This window comes from Lutra lutra, chromosome 6, assembly GCF_902655055.1.
Source record: "Lutra lutra chromosome 6, mLutLut1.2, whole genome shotgun sequence".
Classification (NCBI taxonomy): Eukaryota; Metazoa; Chordata; class Mammalia; order Carnivora; family Mustelidae; genus Lutra; species Lutra lutra.
In genome coordinates, this window is record NC_062283.1 from 100,423,564 (window position 1) to 100,444,967 (window position 21,404).

The 21,404-nt window shown below is 33.2% G+C and overlaps 1 protein-coding gene across 7 annotated transcripts in view; it reads left to right on the plus strand.

Annotated features, from left to right (window-relative positions):
• SENP6 (SUMO specific peptidase 6) overlaps window positions 1–21,404 on the plus strand; it is a 125,744-nt gene that overhangs the window by 33,737 nt on the left and 70,603 nt on the right. For 4 of the 7 annotated variants that reach the window (XM_047732377.1, XM_047732380.1, XM_047732382.1 and 1 more), the window contains 3 exons: window positions 9,562–9,704; window positions 10,824–10,928; window positions 15,430–15,450. In XM_047732377.1, coding sequence (XP_047588333.1) covers window positions 9,562–9,704; window positions 10,824–10,928; window positions 15,430–15,450 — 269 coding nt within the window. The remainder of the gene's footprint in view (window positions 1–9,561; window positions 9,705–10,823; window positions 10,929–15,429; window positions 15,451–21,404) is intronic. The other 3 variants (XM_047732379.1, XM_047732381.1, XM_047732378.1) reach the window with 2 other exon arrangements.

A 21,404-nucleotide genomic window follows, 5' to 3' on the forward strand; every position in this document is an offset into this window, starting at 1 on the left:
CTGACAAATAAATAAATAAAATCTTTAAAAGAAACAAACAAAAAAACCTTAGGTTTTCTTTGAGTTCTCACTTGATTTTCTCCTTGGAACAATGCTTTTCTTGATTATAATTGGAATAGAATATACAGAGCCGGTAAGTGCAAATTTTTATCACTTTTGTTTTCCATTTTGCAATTAAATTAAGGAAATCTAATAAGCTTGGTCTGGAATATCCAGTTTCTGACCCATGGTTAGAAATACATGTATTTTAAGAGAAATATTTATAAAATGGGGAAAGATATGAAGACCTCCTACTATTTTTTGTGCCAAAAGAGATCCAAGTGTTTCCAGTTGTTCCTTTCAGGAAGTTTTTCGATTCTAATACAATAGGTGAGAATTATGTCTTTCTCTTGTAAAACAGATAAAGGTTTATTGGGAAAGGAAGTACTGTATAATGCCTTTTCTATACATGGGTTTAAATACACATTCCTAGTAGGATATACCTACCCATCTATAGATGGGTTTCTATAGATGGGTTTTAAAGTAAATCGGTTTTAAGAAAGTGTAAAAATGGAGATTGAGGATTTAGGAATTGATTCCCTTAGAAAGTTTTTGTATATCCTAAGGGGTTACATATTCTTGGATTTTTAATGGCTTGTAGGTAATATATAGGTCCATATGGATCATTGGTTTAAACTGATACAGTTCCTCTTCTCAAATGAGCATGGAATTAGGAGTAGGATTTTTCTTGGATTAAAAATGTCTTAGTATTCTTCCCCTTCCCTTTCACAGAATAATCTGTTTACCTTTGGGCTTCTACAGTTTCCTTGTGTCTCTTTAGATAATAGATACATGTCTTTCATTAGTTCTGGAAAAATTTTAATCATTATATCTGTGGATATTACTTTTCCACATTATTCTTTCCAGAACTTTTGTTAGAATTAATAATAATACCGTTTTTTCATATCCTTTAACTTGTATTTTATATACAAAAGAAAAAAAGGGGGCGCCTGAGTGGCTCAGTCATTAAGTGTCTGCCTTGGGCTCAGGTCATGATTCCAAGGTCTTAGGATCGAGCCCCACATCAGGCTCCCTGCTCAGCGGGAAGCCTGCTTCTCCCTCTCCCACAGCCCCTGCTTGGGTTTCCTCTCTCGCTGTGTCTCTGTGTCAAATAAATAAATAAAATCTTTAAAAAAAAAAAAAAGAAAAGGATAAGGAGTAAAGAACAAAATCATTCCTATACCATATTCTAGGTAATTTCCTCAGCTCTGTCTTGTAATTCACTACGTTTTATCTTTGTCTTAATCTGCTATTTAATATTTCCTTTGAATTCGTCTTTTTTCTTTTTAAAAAAATTTTAATTATTTTTTTTAAGTGGGCTCCACACCAAGTCTGGAGTCCCAACATGGTACTTAAACTGATGACCCTGAGATGAAGACCTGAGTGGAAATCAAGAGTCAGACACTTAACTAACGGAGCCACCCAGGTGCCCCTTTAAAAAAAAGGCAGGGGGCATTTATCATTTGTAGAACTTCTGTTGGTTCTCTTTCAAAATTTTGTTTTTTCCCTAGTTTCTAATTCTATTTATTGTTTCAATATCCATTTTGTTTTTAAGAATTTAAATGTCTTTAATGTACATTTTATGTATCTAATTTAATAGATTTCTTGTTTTAATAGATTCTTTTAGGTTATCTTATTTTCTGAAGTTCTTAGGTGCTAAATATCCTGAATACTTGTTTTTTTGTTGTTGTTGTTAAATTGACTTATTTGATGTCTGGTAAGTTTGGGTGGATGGTAACCACATATTGATAATTTTTATACATTTCCACAGTCCCAATGAAATATTTATTCATGTAGCAAAAATACGTATTGATTACAGTGTTCCATATTTTGCTGGCAAGCAAAATAGACAAGTTTCTTTTTCCTATGGAGCTTAAATTCTAGTAACTGAATATACTCATTTGTTATGTAATGAGTAATATAATACAAAGTTGTCAAACTAAGGCTCAGAGGCCAAATCTGGCCTATAGCCTATGGCCTAAGAAACATTTTTAAATGGTTTCCCCCAAAGTCAAAAGAATGCTGCATGACTATTACACGAAATATGAATTTTGTTTCATAAATAAAATTTTAGTGGAAAATCAGCTGTGTTCATTTGTTTATGTATTGTCTATTACTGCTTTCATGGTACAACACAGATTTGAATTAGTTGCGCAGAGTTGAGTGATTTCAGTAGAGATTGTATGACTACTTGTTATGTGGCCTTCTACAAAAAAAAAGTTTTGCTGATCCCTATCCTGTTGTTTTTACCTTTACCATGTAAAGGCATTCTATGTAGATTGATACCCAGTTAGGAGAAACAGCTTTTTTGGATGGGTAATAAATATTTGAGTTAGTTAGAGAGTATCATATTCTAGGCATGCTAATATCCATTTCATAGGATGTTGTAAGATAGATGTTTGTTCTCCTGATCTTATGCTTGCATTAGCTAGAAAACTGTCTTAGGCTACTGAAGGGGGAGAGGCAAACAGGAAGGAAAATTAAAGTTTTTGGGGAACCTCCAGACTGAATATATTATCTTGAATTTGAGTAGTGGTAGTTCTCTTCTCTGTGAAATAGTCATCCATAAATGAATGGCTTGATTTTAAGAATTTATTTATGTTATTTCTCCCAGGAATTTGATGTAGATAAGCAAATTGAGAGCGCAAATAAAATGAAGGAAAATAAAAATTATTAGGCAGAGAGAAGTGGATTATTAGGGATTTAAAATAATTTATATATTGTATTTTAATTCAGTAGTTATTTTTAAGTGTTCTGCAAGCTAGAATTATGTCCTATAGATCTACACTTGTGTGAAGAGAATCTTTACAACTTTATCCTATGATTCTTCTGTGGAATAAATTCTCCCCCTACCCCACCCTTCCCGGAGCTACCTCCTAAGTGTAGCAGTGGTAGGGAACTTTTTCTAAGGTAATTTGATGGTATATTAAGAGATTTTCTTGAGATAAATCATCTCTTACAAAGCTTAAAGTACTGGTTTTCTGTTGCCAACTGAAGTGTATGCAGTTTTTAATAGTAACCTATAGACAATGGAATTGGGAAATTTAAGAATTTAGTTATATAGATTCTCTTGCTTTAATGGTGGGCTTGTTGGGTTGTTTGTTGCTGTGCCCTAATGCTTTCTCAAAAAAGTTTTGAAAATGTATGGGCATTTAATCCTATATGGTTGAATTAGCTGAGTCATGTACCTGCATATTAGGTATGATAATTTTGGCTTAAACAGTTCTTAATAGGGAAGATTAACTTTCTACATTTATATAAAGGAATATTTAGCACAGTTCCTTTGTTTTTGAGATATTTTGTATCCTAATGATGAATTCTTCTTGAATAACAGTTTGTCTTAGCTTTTTTTTTTTTTTTTTTTTTTTTTTTTTGGTTAAGCATCCTATTTTTATTTCTCTAAACACTGTAAAAATTCCTCATGCATGGGAAATCATAGGCTTTGGAATCAGACCAGTCTTTAAATGTTTAAAGCCATTTAGCTAGTTTGGACAAGTTACTTTGCTTTTTAAGTTCAATAAATTTTGTAACAGAGGGATAGAATATCAGTAAAGTTTAAATGACTTACGTGCAGAGATTTTGAGAGAAGAGAATTGAAGTGCGAAATTTGAATGTGTTAATCCCATCACTCAGTAGCAGCAAGTAATTGGCCTGATGTTTTAGGTGTGGTTGTTGAATCACAATCTAAAGAACTACTGAAATGTCTAAAATAAGGAGATTGAATATAAAGTAGCTTACATAATGCCTATTCATACTAAGTGTTCACTAAATACTAATTTTCATAATTGCCTAGATAGGAGTGGAATTTGCTTCTGAGATTCTATTTTAATGTTAAATGCTTTATTACAACATGTGCAAAGATTGAGGGTTTATATTGAAATATAAATATTATATTTGGGAGGCTAGTTGGAATTTTCTGGCCCAGTCAAATCCGCTACACCATGTAGATCATGCATACTTCCGTAAAGTATATCCCCAAGTTCATCCTTTCACACAAAAGTTTAAAGCTGAAACCATCTAAACTAGTTCAGATAATGCTATTCTCCCCAGCTTGTGCCAGGTTCTCTCTATCTAGCCTGTGTTACCTGAGATCAATTTATGATCTCATTTTGTTGTGTGGAACTCACAGTCTGTGGACAGTCTTACTACAGGGACCTCACACATCCTGCCAGATGGTGTTTTATTTATTTATTTTTTAAAGATTTTATTTATTTATTTGTCAGAGAAAGAGAGACAGCACAAGCAGGGGGAGAGGCAGGCAGAGAGAGAAGCAAGCTCCTCATTGAGCCACCCAGGTGTCCAGCCAAATGGTGTTTTAAAACTTCACCCTCTTTGGTAAAATATCTCCTGGAGGATCTTTCTACTCTTCTCCCCAGTCTCATTGTTCCCTATCCCTTTTTCTCTGAGTACATTGGATTTTTTTTGTTTGTTTCGGGTCTTTCATGACAAAAGGGCTTTGTTCAAACTGGGGACTGCTTACTGTTGCTTAGTACTGCTTCCTCAGAGCATGGACAAATAAGTACATAATAGGCATGGGATATATATTTGCTGACTGACTTATGGCACCAAATGAATGGATATTCCTGCCCCAGAATGATCTGGAAATCAAGTCTAATCAGGAACCATTTGGGGAAGGGTCTTAATTAGGTTCTATAAGCAGTAGAGAATAAAGTTTTTTGAAGCAGATAGGTTGTTTAATCTTTCAAAAGGTACTCTACCAAATTCTGACACCCTACCACTTCACTTTATTAAATGCTAAGGTGAAAGGTTGTTTCTTTAATAGAGACTAGTACCAATATGAGATTTTGACAAAGAATATCACCTAGAACTCTCTCAACAATCTGTAGGAAAATTCTAGGTTATAAGAAGTATTATGGGGACGCCTGGGTGGCTCAGTTGGTTGGACGACTGCCTTCGGCTCAGGTCATGATCCGGGAGTCCCGGGATCGAGTCCCGCATCGGGCTCCCGGCTCCATGGGGAGTCTGCTTCTCTCTCTGACCTTCTCCTCGCTCATGCTCTCTCTCACTGTCTCTTTCTCAAATAAATAAATTAAAAAAAAAAAAAAAAAGAAGTATTATGTATAGTTCTTTATTTATAACACATGCAGTCTTTTAAATAGTCTGAATTTTGTATCAAGGCATCAGAGGCTAGGAAGTTGGGTCAAAATGATTGGACTACCGGTGAAATACGTTCATTCATTTGTGTTTTGATGTTGTGCTGTCTTCTTTATAAGACTCTGAGTAACATAAAAGGTTATATAAAATTCACTGTTGTATTTCATTTGAGAACATCATCAAATCATTTTCGGTTATATTAGTCAGAATGTCTTCTTTATTAAGCTCTCTCAATGAGAATTTCAAGTATTGTAGTTATGTTACCATTTGCTGTGCATTACTTTATCAATCTTTATTTATTACTTTTATGTCTTTATTTAAATTCAGGTAAGTTAACATATAGTGTAGTATTGGTTTCAGGAGTAGAATTTAGTGATCCATCACTTACATATAACACCCAGTGCTCATCCCAGTAAGTGCCCTTCTTAATGCCCATCACCCATTTAGTGCATCTACCCACTCTCCTCCCCCTAGCAACTCTCAGTCTGTTCTCTGTAGCTAAGAGTCTCTTATGGTTTGTCTCCCTCCCTGTTTTTGTTTTTGTTTTTGTTTTAAGATTTTATTTATTTATTTATTTGAAAGAGAGTGAGAGAGAGAGAGCACAAGAAGGGGAGGGTCAGAAGGAAAAGCAGACTCCCCACTGAACAGAGAGCCAGATGGAGGACCCGATCTCAGGACTCCAGGATCATGACCTGGGCCAAAGGCAGTTGCTTAAGCAACTGAGCCACCCAGGTGCCCCACCCTCTCTGTTTTTATCTTATTTTCCTTCCCTTCCCCTCTGACTTATTTCACTTAGCATTATGCTCTCTGGCTCTACCCATATCCTTGCAAATGGCAAGATTTCATTCTTTTTTATGGCTGAGGAATATTCCACTGTATGTGTGTATATATATATATATATATATATATATATATATATATTGCACACACATACACACACACCACATCTTCTTTATCCATTCATCAGTCGATGGACATTTGGGCTCTTTCTGTAATTTGGCTGTTGTTGATAATGCTGCTATAAACAGTGGGGTGCATGTGCCCCTTCAAATCAGCATTTTTGTATCCTTTGGTTAAATAGTAGTGCAATTGCTGAGTCATAGGATAGTTCTATTTTTAACTTTGTGAGTAACCTCCAAACCATTCTCCAGAGTGTGGCATCAGCTTGCATTCCCACCAGCAGTGCAAGAGGGTTCCCCTTTCTCTGCACCCTTGCCAACATCTGTTTCCTGAGTTGTTAATTTTAGCTGTTCTGACAGGTGCGAGGTGATACCTCATTGTGGTTTTGATTTTTACTTCCCTGATGATGAGTACTAACCATTTTTTTCATGCTTCTGAGATTTTTAACAGGATATGTATCAAAATCATCCAAAGCAGTGGTTCTCCCGTGTTAGTGTACATCAGAATTACCTGGAAGGTTTGATAATAAGATTGCTGGACCCCACTTTCAGAGTTTCTGATTTAGGAGATCTGGAGTGGGGCTGCTAATTTTCATTTTAAGTGTTCCCAAAGGATGCTGGTTCTGTGGTCCGGTGAACCATACTTTGACAACTCTTCATTGATTTAGGGCCTTTATTTTATTTTATTTTATTTTTTTTTAAATAACATGGGAATAGACCAATGTCATAATGACCGGATAGGCCTAATTTTTATCAGCTGAATGTATCATAATGACATTATAAAAGAATTTATGGGCTTTATTTTAATTAATTAGTTAATTTGAGGGGGGAGACTCAGGGAGACAATCTCTAAGCAGACTCGTGCTGAGCATGAAGCCTGACGTGGGGCTCGATCTCACCATCCATGAGATGATGACCTCAGCCAAAAACATGATTTGGGCCCTTAACCACTAAGCCACCCAGGAGCCTCAATCTATGAACTTTCTAAGAAAAGATATCTGTATTTCTAATTGAGTGGAACTATTGGTTACTGAATTCCTGCCTATCTGCCCATTTCAGGGCTCAGCGATTTGTGTATGTTTTTGTTAATGCATGAAATAACCCCATGATTACAAGGAAAGTTACTTGGCCTGAAAGACAAGTCTGTTTGATTCCTAAATTGTTATTTCCACAATAATGCTTTATTTCCTATGAAAAAGGTCCCCAAATGCAAAAGTGATTGTATTTTCCTACTAACAGAAATAAAAGAGTATAATAATTCAGGTGTTTTTATCCCCTATGTTTTTTTTTCTGTTATTAGTTGTTTATCTTGGTTTTGATCACATTGTCTAATCTCTTTGAGCCTGCTATGAATGGTAAATATTGCATATAAAAAGTCAGAGAGATACTTTGAGGCCTAGAAAATTACCTGTTTCTGGAGGAGATATATATTTACTTCTGGCTAGTTACTAGGAACATTAGCAATCTCTGTCTCAGATCATCTTATTTCAGTGGTTCTCCAAGTATGGTCTCTGATTGGCAGTATCAGCATCACTTGGGGACTTGCTAGAATTACAGATTGTTTGGATCACCCCAGGCCTAATGAATAAGAATAAACTGTAAAAGGTTGGACACAGCAAATTGACAGACCATTCGGGTAATTCTGATTTACACTAAAAATTTGAGACTGCCTTAATTGAACTGAAGGTTGAGATGATTAGAAGGTGGATTTCAGCCTATACAGTGACTGCTATTCATAGGCTGTAATTCTGATCCAAAGTTTGAGGGGTTTATGAGACCCTTCTTATATGGTGGATCTTCATCTCCACTTTTTGTGTCTCTAGCTCTCTGTTGGAAGTTCAGTTTAGCCTCTCAGTTGCATCTTCTGGAATCAATAGGTGCCTCAGGGGAAAATACAAATCTGGGCTCAGAGCTCTGCGGTTCTTGTTCCTATCTTAATTCTTTTTTTTTTTTTTAAAGATTTTATTTATTTATTTGACAGAGAGAGATCACAAGTAGACAGAGAGGCAGGCAGAGAGAGAGAGGGAAGCAGGCTCCCTGCTGAGCAGAGAGCCCGATGCGGGACTCGATCCCAGGACCCTGAGATCATGACCCGAGCCGAAGGCAGCGGCTTAACCCACTGAGCCACCCAGGCGCCCCCCTATCTTAATTCTTAATTATTCACTACTTCTAGAGCCCTCAGGCGTCTCAAACATACATATTTTTTAATTTGTATTTTGTCTAGCGTTTTTCTAGTTTTCAGAGAGTAGAAGGAAATTGATCTGCATTACTTAATATACCATTACCAGAAGTGGAGGAGTCTGAAGCCCTTGGCTATAAAAGATTAGGAAAGGAAATAAAGCAATGTCTCGAGGAGGAGAAATGATAAGCAGTGTGTCAAAAATAGGTCTTTTTTTGAACTTTGTAATGTAGATATGCCTAAAAATAGGAATGGTATTGACACAATGAACTCTGTACTCAGGAGGACCTTTTTTGTGGGAGCTATTTTTTTTTTTTTTTTTTTAATTTGACAGATCACAAGCAGGCAGAGAGGCAGGCAGAGAGAGAGGAGGAAGCAGGCTCCCCGAGAGAGCAGAGAGCCCGATGCGGGGCTCGATCCCAGGACTCCGAGATCATGACCTGAGCCGAAGGCAGTGGCCTAACCCACTGAGCCACCCAGGCGCCCCTGTGGGAGCTATTTTTTTAGGGAACTCTGTTAGGTTTCCATGGAGATCAACTGGTGGGGGGAGCCATGTTCCTATCTTCTTATGACTGTATTTTATAAATGAGTAAGAAATAAAATATTAAACTATTGTTTCAAAATCAAGTAGATAATGATTTTTAAAGTGTTGTTTGGGTCAGTTATCACTCAGAACTGAAGATTTTTCTTCTCAATGAGTCTGAAAGCAGCTTTTAAATATCTGGTGAAATGAATGTAATAAAAGTTGGTTTCTTTGTTGAAAAGAACTTCCCAAAAAATGCCCATCCTGTTGTCATACTATGATCCCCCCAAAGTGATTGTTATTGATGTGTGTACATGATCATTTGCAACTATGAAAGTATCAAGACATTTCAGTTTCTGTGTTTGTATAGAAACTTTGACGTTAAGGCCATACTCCTTGTATGAGTTGAAGTGGTAACTTATTGCCATATTTGACTGTACTTGTCCTACAGATAGCAGCAACAAGGGAAATTTTTTTTTTTTTTTTTTTACTCTTAGGAAAGAGCTATTCTAAGATACTCTACCCTCAAGTCTTTTGTTTTTCTCTTAATTATCTCAAATACCTTTGGAGACTTTTAAATGAAAAGGAAATAATACTGTATACATCCATGTTCCTACATATTTGTGTTATTCTTAAGAAAAAAAAAGTATTACAGTTGAATTATTCTTAAATTCATGCCACTGTAATCCCTCTCTCCCATCTATAATAGCTGGTATACATTTTTGTAGCTTTTTTAGTAAGTGGGTTTTCAAACAATCATGTTATGGTGTGTATTGACTCTTAAACATTTATGGATTTTTTTACAGTTAAATCGTCAATCTGAAATTGTTTCTACCAGTTCTGGTGATCCCTGGAAGACATGTGCAAGACGAAACAAGGCTGAAAGTTTAAAACCCTTGAAAGGCAACCCAATTGGACTTAACATGTTGAGCAACAATAAGAAATTGAGGTATAGGCACTTCACTACACATTCCTACAGAAAAGATAAAGTGTTTGACACCAAAAACTAACTACCTTTTTGGCCAGTTGACCCAAACTGTACCTTTTCTTTTCACTTTATTAGCAATGCCAAAAGGTAGAGTTGTTCCAGTGTGTGTATTCTTTGCTTTGAATCCTGGGATTAGGGTTGATTACAGTGATTTCTTGGTTCTGAATAAAAATATTACAGTATTTTTATAAAAATACTGTAATATATATACATGTGTGTATATATATAAATATATACAGTAGAATAGGATTTCATAAGATTAACTTGCGCTCACATAATTAGTAAAGTCTTGGTCATAATATTAGAAGTAGAAAGCATTGGAGGGTAGAATGCTCCTGTCTCCTCTAGGGGATACTTAATCAGGATTGTCTTAGTAAGGAACCTTTTTTTTTTTTTTTTTTTTAAGGTATCTTATTCCTCTTCTCTTCTAGATACAACCCACTTTTCCTTTGTGGTACTCATAGGGAACCACCGATATGATTGGGCTCTTATACTTCCCAGAAATAAGTTTGAAAATCACTGTTTCATTTCAATTTTGTCAATTTATAGATAGAAAACTGAGGTACATAAAGGCTAAGTAACTTTGAAGTCAGTGGCAGAGTCAGAAGTAGAATTTGGGACTTCTGACTTTTTTTTTCTTTTACAGCAGTACATTTTGTTTTTATTTTGGCATGTAAGAAAACTTTATAATACTCATGGTTTAAAAGCTTTTTATATGGATAGTCCCTAATAGAGAAGAAGAAAAGAAAATATATCTGAATTAATTTATAAGATATAGTGCATAACATTCATTTAGGGTTCCTGCTTTCTATTCCAGTGTTCTTCTACTTTGTATCTTTCATGAATTGTATTGGAAACATTTCAGAGACAAATTCAGAGAGTGGAAAACTCCTAATGGACAATTTAATGTGGTCAATTGGGTTGGATTGATATATAAATATATTTAAATATATATATTTTTCTTAGTGTGAAGGTTTTTGTGTGTGTATGTGTGTAGGTTCAGATTTGAAAGGATTTCTTTTGCAGATGTTTGTGTAATTTTCCTTAGTTCAAATTATTCTTCATCTCTTGCATCTGCAGTGAAAATGCACAAAATGCATCAATATGTTCCGGAACTGTAGTTCATGGTAGACGTTTTCAACATGCTAATGCACAGATATCACTAGTAAAAACAGCAGCTCAAAGGTAAGGATTCGAATTGTCTTTGTTTTGTGTGTGTGTGTGTGTGTGTGTGTGTGTGTACATCCTTTTTAATTGTTTGGCAGATTTTTTTTTTCTTTTTCCTTTAACCACTTTTTTTTACTTTGTGGAACTTTACTGTGTTTCTCTTGTCTGTAACAAGATATTCCTGTCTCTGAAATAATTCATATTTTAGAACTTTATTATTATATATCTGTTTTTTAATAAATCATATTTGTAAGTAGAGACGTAAATAAGGGCCTTTTTATTGCATTATATTCCAGTTAAATTAATCTGATTTTACAACATTGACTGTACAACATTTGACAAGAAATCTTCAGCTGGTGGTTTAGCTCTGATGAGTAAAACTACAGTTATTAGCTTACTTTCTTTCTAAGATTTATTGGATTTCATAGTACGAAAATAACTCACATTACTAGTTTTAGCTGAGAAAATTTTGGTTTTAGTAGATTTGGTGGTTCTCATTGATCATCAAAGTAATACTTGAACCTTGAAATAATGAAAGTAACAATGGGGACAATCTTACTGCTTTAACTGTGGGTTTTTTCATGACCGTTTTTGAATTATGAAATTTCAGTTGAATTTCAGTTCTGAGCCAATTCTAATTGACTAAGAAATTCTTAGGATCCAACAATAAAATAATTTTTGCATTATGAATAGTTGTATAAAATATTTTTATAAATAATAAAATTTAAGGATTTGGTATCTATGCTAAATTCTTCATTTTTTAAAATGTTAATCCAGATTGTTGCTTATTCAGAAAATGTCCTGACTCTTAGAAACCGTTTCTTTATTTGCTATGTACATAGATTTGGTATAGCATAGATTTTTAACTTAAAAACCATAAATCTTTCTCATACTTTAAGATCTTTCTTTTGCTTAAATATTTTATTATAGATAAAAGATTATAACATTAGATATTGAGAAATTCAACTAGAAAGAAAGAGAACTTATTGCACATACCAAAAAATTTGCTTTTTTACTGTAAAGTACACAAATCAAACTCTCTAGCTGACATACGGCACAAACATGAGAATAATAAAAGGAGAATAATTAGTGGGGAGGCAAAAAGAAGAGACATTGTTTTTCACACACTGATCACATTGATAGAATCCATTGCTGACAAAGATTTGTCTTTTTTATATTCTGAAAATTGGTCCATCTTGAAATATTATTTATGGTTTATAATCAACTGATATATTCTACAACCAAAATTATTATTGCTTTTGAGCTTATTTATTAGTTTGGAATTATTTGCAGTGTGACCTATTCTCTCCATCTCTACTTTCATCATTGGTAATATAAAACTGATTTCATTCTGGAAATTGGTTTGTGTTTTGTTTTATTCTAGGTCTTGGCACCTGTACACCTTGCATATGTATTACTGGTATCTGCATAAAAGATTAGATCCTGTTAAGAGGAAATGACATTTACTAGTAAAATATTTCTTAAAAAACAAACAAAACCCTGAATTAGTTTGTATTTAGAGGAAACACTCCTGAGTGAAAATACCTGACAAGAACAACTAGGGGCAGTAAGGAAAACTGAAAAGTCATGTTAGCAGATTTTATTTATGTTTGTCTGTTATTTATAAAATAAACATTCCTTATTCTTGCTACAATGTGTTGTTAAAAATATTTTGACATTCAAAAACAATTCATTGAGAGTTTTTCTAAGTTTCTTCCTTCAAAACCATTGAGTGATTTTATGCTACCTGCCAGGTATAGATGTGGTACAGAGTAGTCAAAGGTGTATATGACGAAGTCCCTGCTTTCAATCTCAAGTTTGATTAGGGTAGAGGATAGAAAGATGAGTAAACAAATAATTACATGGTGAGCACAGTGTAGTAGATACAGTTTGCCTAGTGCTGTTTCAGAGAAGGGAGCTGTGAAGAATTCACAAAGAAGTATTAAAGAAGCTTTTCCGTGAACTAGCTAGAAAAGAACACTCCATGTAGTAGGAATCCCATCTTCAAAGGCATGAAGAAAGCCTTCACCTAAGATGGTTACTACCGTTTAAAAAAAAAAAAAAAAGTTCCTACCAAACCTTTGGTTTTATTTTCTTTATTTTTCCTTTTTTTTAAACCTTTGGTTTTAATTAGCGTAGTTTTGGCACAGTTGCCAGGCTTCAGAAGAGGTGAGCACCCTTGTTTTTACAACTCAACTCTTAATTTGAAATTAAAGGAAATGCTACAAGTTAGTAAATCACACAGTCCTCTTGGAGAGAGTGGTATATCTTGTCTTTTAAGAGTAAATCACACCTGCATTTTGAATAATTTGTAGTTCTTTATTAAGATATGGGAACAAGTACATCACACTTTTTTAATCTGAAGGGAATAAATGAAAATTCTTAAAATACCTGATTAGATTAGCTACTATTTGGGAGAACATTATGATTTCAGTCTATTTTCTTATTGCTACTACAAATCTTAATATAAATCATATTTAAAAGATAGGTTGTTTATGTACTAATAGTAATGGAGGAGGATAGTCTTAGTATAGAAAGATGAAATGTAGAAATTAAAAAAATCTTTATAACTCTATACCATCTCCACCCCTCATTTCAATGAGACTTGCTAAAAGAGCACATTTACTGGTTTATATTTTATTTACATTTTCACTTTTTTTTTTTTTTTTATTAAGGATAGGCGAAAAGACTTATAAGGACCGTAGGGGAAAATGAATGTCTGCAAAAGCATATATAATCCATAAATGGGAAAATGGGCTCCTGGAATAAGCAAGACTTAATTATTAATGAAAAGCATCAGTTTGAAAGAGTTTTTGAAGTCTTAAATCAGGTCATGGATACCAGAATCAATCTCTCTTTTTTCCTCCCTTTTTAAAAAAAATTTTAAGAACACTAGTACAGCACTAGTACAAGAATGAAATAGTCCAACAAGAATGTAAGTTGACATTTTTACAAAGTCCTAATTACTAATAATGGCTTCCCTCTCCATTTTTTAAAAGCTTTTCTTAATATGTATGCTCTAGGTCAGGACTTGACAAGAAACACATTGAGGAATCTTATAGAAGCACAATGACTAATTTAGATATATCATAATAAATGCAATTTCTTCAAGGATAAGAGAAATGAGCATGGGCATATACATATATTTGTTTTGTGTTTTTTGTTTTCTTCCTAACTCCCTTGGTTTATTGGAAAGAAACAAACCTGTTTCTTCTACTGCTACTCTGTCTTCTACCTCTTTCCTTTACTCTATACAGGTGAGTTTATAAAAACAAAAAACAAGAGGCTACTAAATTCTCACTTCTTGGACACAACAGTGTAGAGCTGAAAATGGCTTTATTAGGTATTAATGCCTAACTTCCTGTTTTTATTTTACTTTTTCTGGAAATAGAGCTCCAGTAGAAATAAATATGTAAGATAAGTTGGACTATATTTAAACTTTCATGTTTATAATTTGTTTTATTTACTTTAATGTGGTGGTAATATTCCCTCACTTTTTTGTCATTTATTCAACATAAATTTATTTTATACATTATCCTTGTCCCGTTTTTTTAATCGTAAATATAAATTTTCAAATATGTTATTCATGTAAGCTTACAACTTTTTACTATTGAAAAACTTTTAAAATAGGAGTTTCTTTCCAGTGTTGCTTATTTAAAACCACATAACCTTTTTTTTTTTTTAAATTTACTAGGATTGATACTTTGTTTGCTTCATGCTATAGGAATATTAGAGTTAATATGGGGACTTGGGGAATTTGTAAACTATGTTTTGCTTATAATTAGTTCTGAATATTTTGTTCATTTTATACTAAAGAATAATTGTAGGATATGAATCTTATTCTAAATTGATGATTTTTCTAATTTTACTCTTGAGTAATTGATACTGATAACTTTTTAGATTTTCCATGAACTGTGAAGGATGGACCTGTTGTACATTGGGTTTTTAATTGGAGGCCATGATTTCAAAGCCCAGGCCTTCCCTTGTGTCCAGAAGCATATGCTGCTATATTTAACATATGGCATTATGTTTCAACCTTAAAATAATTAAATAATAATAATTAAAATAACAAAAGTTTCAGGCTTAAAATAATTCTTTTTTTCTTGCTTAGAAGCTAATTATCATACCTGGTAACAGAATTTGGAACCACTAAAAATTTTAAAGCTTTCATTTCAGGAAGTTATATTGTTCTTGGAAGACTGGTTATGTAACTACTCTAAAATAACATATCCTCAAATGGTTGATGGTTTAAAAAGCTCTCTCAAGAATCTTTCATCTCTTTGTACATCCTTTTTTCTTAAATATGTTTGGATATAAATTTTCTGTATTAACAAAAATTGAAAAACAGTTTACATATCTGACAAGGTTCAAAACTTGGTATATAATGTATATATAATGTGTTTAAAACGAATTAATCACCTTAGAGTTTTGCCTTATTGACCACAGTTACTAAAACTACAATGATATATCAAAAATGAGGTCTTGCCTCTTACACTTGTTTTCTTTTTCATGTTTTAAGCAGTCTGGACCAAAAGGAAAGGTAAGCTTAATATTGATGAAATTAGAGCATGGATATAACAGTAAGATGTCAAGATTATTTTTATGCTTTGAAAAATATCCACTGAATTAGAGTTCATCATAAAGCTTGTAAATTATTTTAGTAAAAGGAAACATTAATGGCATAACATATTTGACTTATGTGGGTAGTGTTTTACCATAATTTTCAATATTGTTATATATTTATGGTGATGTGACTGCTTTCCTTCTAAAAGTAGAACATTTTAATGCCTTAGTGATTAGTGGTTTTTGTTAATAGCACTAAAATCTTGTTATATTTTACCAATAATATTTTTGTTTTTACACTTTACTAGATAGAGTTGAGGAGGAAAATGGAATTAGAATACCTTACACATGGAGTTAAAATTCCAGAAATCAGTGTATCCTATTCAGACCCCAAACAGAATTTATGATCACTGTTTGTTCCCTTTGTGATAACATTGGTAGGCACATGTCCTTTAGCAGAAGTGTTGAATGATGTAAATAACAAGGAAACACATTTTTTAAGAGTGCACGTTTCTTTGAGTAGTGAAATGATTATAATTGTTTTAAAGCAAATGTTTGTAAAAATAGCTTCTCTCCTCGGTGTATTATGTAGAATTTTTTGTGCATGTACATCTTTTTTCTTTTATGATAATTACAAAAGCTTTTTATGAATCTCGCCACAAAAAACAGGTTAACAGTCCTTGTATTAAACCAATACTTACAATGTCATTGGCGAAGGTCAAAAGAAGGGAAGTAAGTTCTCTAAGTTTGTTTAATTATATAATTTTAACTCCATAATTTTAATAAAGTTGTAGAGAAATCAAAGAGGACAACTTGCAGTGTTTTATAAAATGCTACATATTCCACCTTCCTTAAGGTTCCTTAAGGTTTGGAAATAATAAAGATGGTCCTGTTAGCAAAATTTTTAGGCATATTTTATAATTCTGAAGTACTTCACAATTCTTACATGTTTTTAGGTGAATGGGTTGTGCAGATTATTTACTGTCTGCTGGGAAAGAAAAATTATTTTCCCATTGTGTCTGTTTTTCTCTTTGAGTAAAGCATTATTTTCTGTCAGATGTAGGTGACATCTTTTTGACTCGTAAGTGACTACATACATGTTTTTTTGAAAACCATTAATAAGATTTTTAAAATAAAATTACTGAAGAATGTACATTAAATAACTCTTTATACAGTCAACTCAAAATACCCTTTTGTTTTATATAAATACTTTCCCCGTATGCTATACCAGATAAAATGTATTCTCATATTCTAATATTCTCAAATTAATGTTAAGGGTCTTAGATTATTTGGTTTTTCACAATAGCCTTGGAGGATTTATACTGATTTTTTGCACATTTTGGTTTACACATATTTCTGTAGTGGAAATTTGTTTATTGGTATATTCAGCAAATATTTCATGACTTTATGTGCCAGGCACTATTCTAGGAGCAGACAGAAATCCCTACCCTCTTGGAGCTTACATTCTTACTGGAATAATACTGGAATAGGAGTCAGAAGATGTGGAATTGAGTAATCAACAATTCCTGTAGGCACATAACTTACTGTAAATGGGGATGATAATATTTGTCCAATTTTTAAAGATTTGTGAAGAACAAGTGAGATAATTTTGTGACACTGACTTTTATACTGTGAAATTTGAAATTTTTGTAATAGTAACAGATCTTGAAATTCTTTCAGTCTTTTATATTAAGCTTACTGTCAGGGAGTAGATATGAAGCTGTTTATAAAATACCTTATAGTGAATATACCTGGGTGCTTTATTCAGCAGTATAGTTATCTTTAGGTTGAATTTAGCCCATTAATCCTTTGGATCCTTACATAAAATTACTTTGTGTTTATCTTTGTTGGACATAGATTAGGTGAAAAGAACTTTTGCATCAATACATTTTACTTGGTGAATTCTTTTCACATAACCCTTTTTGTCTCCTTCTTGTGAACACTAAGTCACATCTTTTTTCTCATCTTTATGGAGAAGATCGTTTATCTTTATCCTTCAACACATGAGAGACTATAAAAACCTCTGTACTAAATGATGTATTTACAAGAGAATGGTTTCTCTAATAAACAAAAACTAGGTAGTTGTGGAAGGTTAATCTTTTCTAGGTTTTTTTCCTACATGTACACTGGGCACAATGGAGTTTAAAACCACACTGTAATAAAAAATAAATAGCAATATTAAAATCTAAAGCTTGCAAAATTCAAAAAATTGCCACCATTTTTATTGTTGTTGTAGGTGACTTTGTCAATTTGAATGACTCAAATTCTTCTCTGACTCCTAGACAAATTGGTTGTGAATACAGTGTACGTGGTAGTACCAGCAATCTGGAATATTTAAACTGGTATTAGAGCTGTTCTTTTTTTCCTGTGTAGATAAACAATCCATTGACCCATTGTGAAACTGAAGCACACAGTGATTTTCAAATTTAAAATTTTTAAAAAATTTTGAAAAGCATGTGTGTATTATAGGGAATTTTGAAACAATAATAAAGTACAAAGATGAATAGAATACAATGAAAGAAAATATATGAAATACTAGGAATGTTTACATAAAGGGTGTGTTTGAAAAGACGAGTATAGAGATTTTATAATTTTCTAAAAGCTCTCAAAATAGAAAATTACATTATTAGGATACCAGTGCATTTCTTTCCAATATTTTTCCCATACTTTTTAATATACCCAACACACATGGAATCATAGTAAAAATACAGCTGCATATTTTGAGTTTTTGCTTAACATTTTGTCCTTTTTTCACTGTCATTAAGTTGACTTCTAAAAATGATTTTTAATGAATGCATAGTAGGTTGTCTTGCAGATATACGTAATTTATTTACCCATTAGCTCATTATTGTTATATGTGATACATTCATGAACAACTTCGTGTATAAATTTCTAAATGAAGCTCTTAAATCTCTGGTAAAGCATTATTTAGATTAGGTCACAAATGTTTTTAATGCTCTTCAGAAGTACTGCTGAGTTGTTTTACAGAGAGGTGGTACCAATTTATAGTAACATTATAAATTGCTGTCTGAAGATAATCTGAAAATAAAATTATATTCATATAATACTGTCTTCTTTGGAATTATGAGTGATCTAAAACCTTAGATATAATAAAGTTGAGCAGCAGGATGATAGACTACAAGACTAATAGTGTTAATAATTGTTTCCTTCATGCATCTCTGATCAATTGGAGTGTATAGTGAGAGACTAAAATTTTATTTGCAGCAACTAAAATTAAATACCCAGTAATAAAGTTAATAATTTATAAATCCTTTATAAGTGTATCTAAGACTTTGAGGCCTATGTTATGTTTCTGGTTGGTGGTTACCAGTGCTCCTTAAAGTAAATTTAATGGAATTTTAATCAAAATTTCAGTGACTTTGTTGTTATTTTAAATTTGACCAATCAAACCTAAAGTTTATTTAGCAGAGTACAGCCATACTTGAGAACAGCAATAGATTTTTTTTTTTAAAGAAGAATAGAGGAAGAGAAGAACAATTTGTCTTGCCACATAAAACATAGTGTAAAGAAAATAGTGACTGAATATGGAAACCTTAGAAAAAGACCAGGAAGAGTAAACAAACTAGAGAGCCCTGGTATATCCCATTTCCAACTAAGATGTCCAGTCAGTAAATACAAAAAAGTTTGCAGTGTCTTTAAATTACTGAATTATGATCTTTGTACCTTGGCCAAAAAATGAGTATTTTAAGTTTCTGCATGATGGGCAGTAGTGGTTCAGTTTTTGTTAACAATACCATCTTTTTTTTTTTCAATACCATCTTTTTACAGCAATGTTTGTACAGTTATTTGACCTGATAAATGCACTTTGATTTAGATATACACGTTTATTCATTCCAAGTATTTTTCAAGTGCTTGCTATAGTCTGAGCATAAGGGTACAGTGATGAACAAAACAGACAAGATCCCTGCACTCCTGTGGTTTACATTTTGATGGGCAAAGACTGATAATGAACAAGTAAGACATGGAATAATAGGTTCTTTAAAAAAAAACAGATTTTACTTTTTTATTAGAGTGAGTGAGCAAGCATGAGCACAGTGGGAGAGGTGGAGAAAAAGGGAGAAATAGACTCCCTGCTGAGTAGGGATTGATAAAAGAGTGTCAGTCCCATGCCCCTGGGATTGTGACCTGAGCCAAAGACAGTTGCTTAACTGACTGAGCCACCCAGGCACCCTGAAATAATAAGTTCTGTATAAAGAAGCACAATTGGGTGATGTTATAGAGAGTGTCAGTATGGTTTCTTTAGATTGCATTTTCAGAGAAACTTAAAAAAAAAATTTTTTTTTTTTTTTTTAAGATTTTGTTTATTGGGGCACCTGGGTGGCTGAGTCAGTTAAGTGTCTTCCTTCAGCTCTGGTCATGATTTCAGGGTCTTGGGATTGAGCCCCACATTGGGATCCCTGCTTGCCGAGGAGTCAGCTTCTCCCTCTCCCTCTGCCTGTTGCTCTGCCTGCTTGGTATTCTCTCTCTCTGTCAAATAAATAAATAAATCTTAAAAAAAAAAAAAATATTTTACTTACCTATTTGACAGCAAGCAGAGGGAGAAGCAGGCTCCCACGCTGTACAGGGAGCCTAACGCAGGGCTGAATCCCAGGACCCTGGGATGATGACCTGAGCTGAAGGCAGAGGTCTAACCGACTAAGCCACCCAGGTGCCCCTCAGAAACTTTTTACTACAAAGCTTAACATTTAACAAGGACTAACTGAACGGTCAGCCATGCCATGATCACATAGATGGCTTTTCCAGATAGGAAAGAGATGGTACTAAGATACTAGTGGAAGAATGACATGTTCAGGGAATATAAAGAAGGACCACAGTGGCTGGAGTTTAGGGAACAAAGGAGAAAATGTTACAAGGTGGATTTGGCAAGGTCAGCTAGGACCTAGATCTTAAAGCCTTTGTAAGACTTTATATCAGTATACTCACTTAGAAGCTTTCAGGGCATTTTAGATAGGGAAGTGTTAATACCTGATAAATCTTTGAGAGTTTTTAAAAAACAGTGTTTTGTATATGATTTATAATTTGGTGCAATAAAACCTTAAGTCTGTGGCATTGAGTTAAGATGTTCCACTTTCCAAATACTGATGTGCTACAAAGGAAAATCGATAATAGTCTGTGACTAAATATTCAAAACTGTCTCAGCAAAATCTAGGGGTTAGGGAGGTAGAAAGGCAGAAATAAAAGGAATCTTTGACCCTTCTTCTGGGAGGAGAATTGGAAAGGCAAGAAGTAATAGAATCAAAAGACCTCCGATCATTGGAGATGCAGTAGGAGATCTTGCTTGAAGAAATGGCTGGAATCTTGATAATGTGATGTTAACAGGAATATGTAATCAGAATAAAGGTTGAGAAGAAAGGTAACTTAATTAGGGAAGGAAAACAAGTGAATAATAATTGTGCAACCAGTAACAATAGGGGAAAAGAGAAAACAAATAATAGAATTATATACAACAGACAGTAAAGTAAGAGGAAAGGAAAACATGAGGTCTGTCAGTCTTTACAGTAATTATAGTGAGGTTGAATATATTTAATAAAAGATAAATTGGTTGGATTAAACCCAGTTATACTATGTTGTTTAAAAGAATCAGAGATACAGTAACATTCTGTAAGTTCATAAAAAAAGCTTGTTTAGTATCACAAAAGATGCAAACAGAAAGCATGAGTATAATTTTAATAAAAAGATGAAATTATGGATTAGTACTAAGTGGGAAAAAAGGAGCATGTTTTGTAATAGGCATAGTGTATAAAAGTATAACAATTAAATATATAAAATTTCCTTAAAATACTTAAAATGGAAGAAGTTCTTGGTTAACGCACAGCTGTGGAAGATTTTAAATATATCTCTTGGAAAATTAGACTGATTTATGAGTTTAACAAGAGTTTGGAATAATGAATTTTAACATTTGAATATTAA